The 1,599-nt window shown below is 41.4% G+C and overlaps 1 protein-coding gene across 1 annotated transcript in view; it reads left to right on the top strand.

Moving 5' to 3' along the window:
• Positions 1–1,134, top strand: part of LOC102205520 (Fc receptor-like protein 5) — a 3,489-nt gene extending 2,355 nt beyond the window's left edge. The window contains exons 2-3 of the mRNA XM_005754266.1: positions 432–695; positions 827–1,134. Of these exons, the coding sequence (XP_005754323.1) occupies positions 432–695; positions 827–1,122 (560 nt within the window). The 3' untranslated portion in view covers positions 1,123–1,134. The remainder of the gene's footprint in view (positions 1–431; positions 696–826) is intronic.
• The last annotated feature ends 465 nt before the right edge of the window (positions 1,135–1,599 follow it).

Here is a 1,599-nt window from a genome sequence, read left to right as displayed (position 1 = left end):
TAAAGTCTGGAGAATTTCTTGATTGGTTTTGTTTGTTTAGCGGACATTTACGTAACTGTTCGTTTAATCATGACTTGTTTTCGTTCTGTTTAGTTTTTGTAGAAATGGTTTATATGAGATTTTAACTGAGATTCAGAGGTTTTTGTGGATACCGCACATGTCCGGACTTATATTTCTGACATCGTGTTATAACCGATTAAACGTGAGCTCCTCCTTTTTACCCCTGGTAGCGGGCGTGGGGCTTAAAAGCCTAACATTACCATGTCGTTCTTGGCAATGTTGAGTTTGTGGAAACTTTTGTCCAAAACGGTCGCTGGTTTCAATCTGTGCAGTGGCAGAAAAGGTTTCAGCATCTGTGTCATTGATCTTCTCACACTGCGTGTACTGCATGTCAACTGATGTGTTTTAACCTGATGTTTTTGAACCTGCAGCTGCTACTCTGAGCATCCATCCAGGCAGGTCAGTCTTCTTCTTTTATGAAACTGTGACTCTGAGCTGTGCAGTGCCAGGCAGCTTCAGCAGCTGGACAGTGAAGAGAAACACCTCCACAAGGTCTTCTGTTTCATGTGAGACCTGGGGCCAATTAAATGGGTCATCCTGCACCATCAAAGGTGTCTACCCATCAGACAGTGGAGTGTACTGGTGTGAGTCTGACAGCAGGGAGTGCAGCAACACCATCAACATCACAGTGGCAAGTAAGTTTGCTAAGTAATGTCAGATTGTTGATGTTGTATCTTAAGTAAAAATAAATGAACACATTTTGCAACTTTGTAACTAAGGACAAAAACCAGAGTCAGAGATCACAGTTTCTCTCTCTGCATTTCAGCTGGTGTCATCCTGCAGGGTCCTGCTGTTCCTCTGACTGAGGGAGACAGTGTGACACTAAACTGCTCCTATAAGGAAAAATATGCAAAGGAGTCTACGTCCAATTTCAGTGCTGCTTTCTACAGAAATGGTACTTTTTTTGAAAAAACGTCTGAAGGAAGGTTGAGCTTTATCCATGTGTCCAAGGAGAACGAAGCCTTCTACAAGTGTGTTCATCCCACAAAAGGAGAGTCACCGGAGATCAGGCTGGAAGTGAGAGGTGAGGATGATGTTAGATTTCATGAAGTTTTCGTCTGATGGCTTATAAATACTTTTACATACATAAAGCAGTTTCAGTTATAACTTTGTGATTAAATGGGATGTATGTTGGATAAACCTGACCACAACTTATTAGCAAAACCTGTATCACCATAAAGCACCAGTATGTCTACCCCTCTATGCTGCCTGGCAGGTTTAAAGCTGTAAGTTTTAAAGAGTAAACTAAATCTTAACATTTCCGGAACACTGATTAACCTAAAGTTTTATATTCCTAAATCAAAAGTTAACCAAGTAGTTTTCAGTTTTATCCTTGCTGTTTATCGTCACTTCTCCCACCTCCAGCTGTGAGGTGGGAGAAGTGATGTGTTACCTTGTCCAAACTATATATCACAGCAGCTGTAACTATCATTTTTTAATTCCCCCTTTCATTCTTCCTGTTATCCTTTTGCCATAACTCACACTCATGACACTCATCTCTGCCCACAGCACCTTGCCTGTACTCTCTTCTTTGCCTCT

This window comes from Pundamilia nyererei, unplaced genomic scaffold, assembly GCF_000239375.1.
Source record: "Pundamilia nyererei isolate P.nyererei 1_Seehausen unplaced genomic scaffold, PunNye1.0 scaffold00529, whole genome shotgun sequence".
Classification (NCBI taxonomy): domain Eukaryota; kingdom Metazoa; phylum Chordata; class Actinopteri; order Cichliformes; family Cichlidae; genus Pundamilia; species Pundamilia nyererei.
This window is presented reverse-complemented; position numbering and strand designations above follow the sequence as displayed.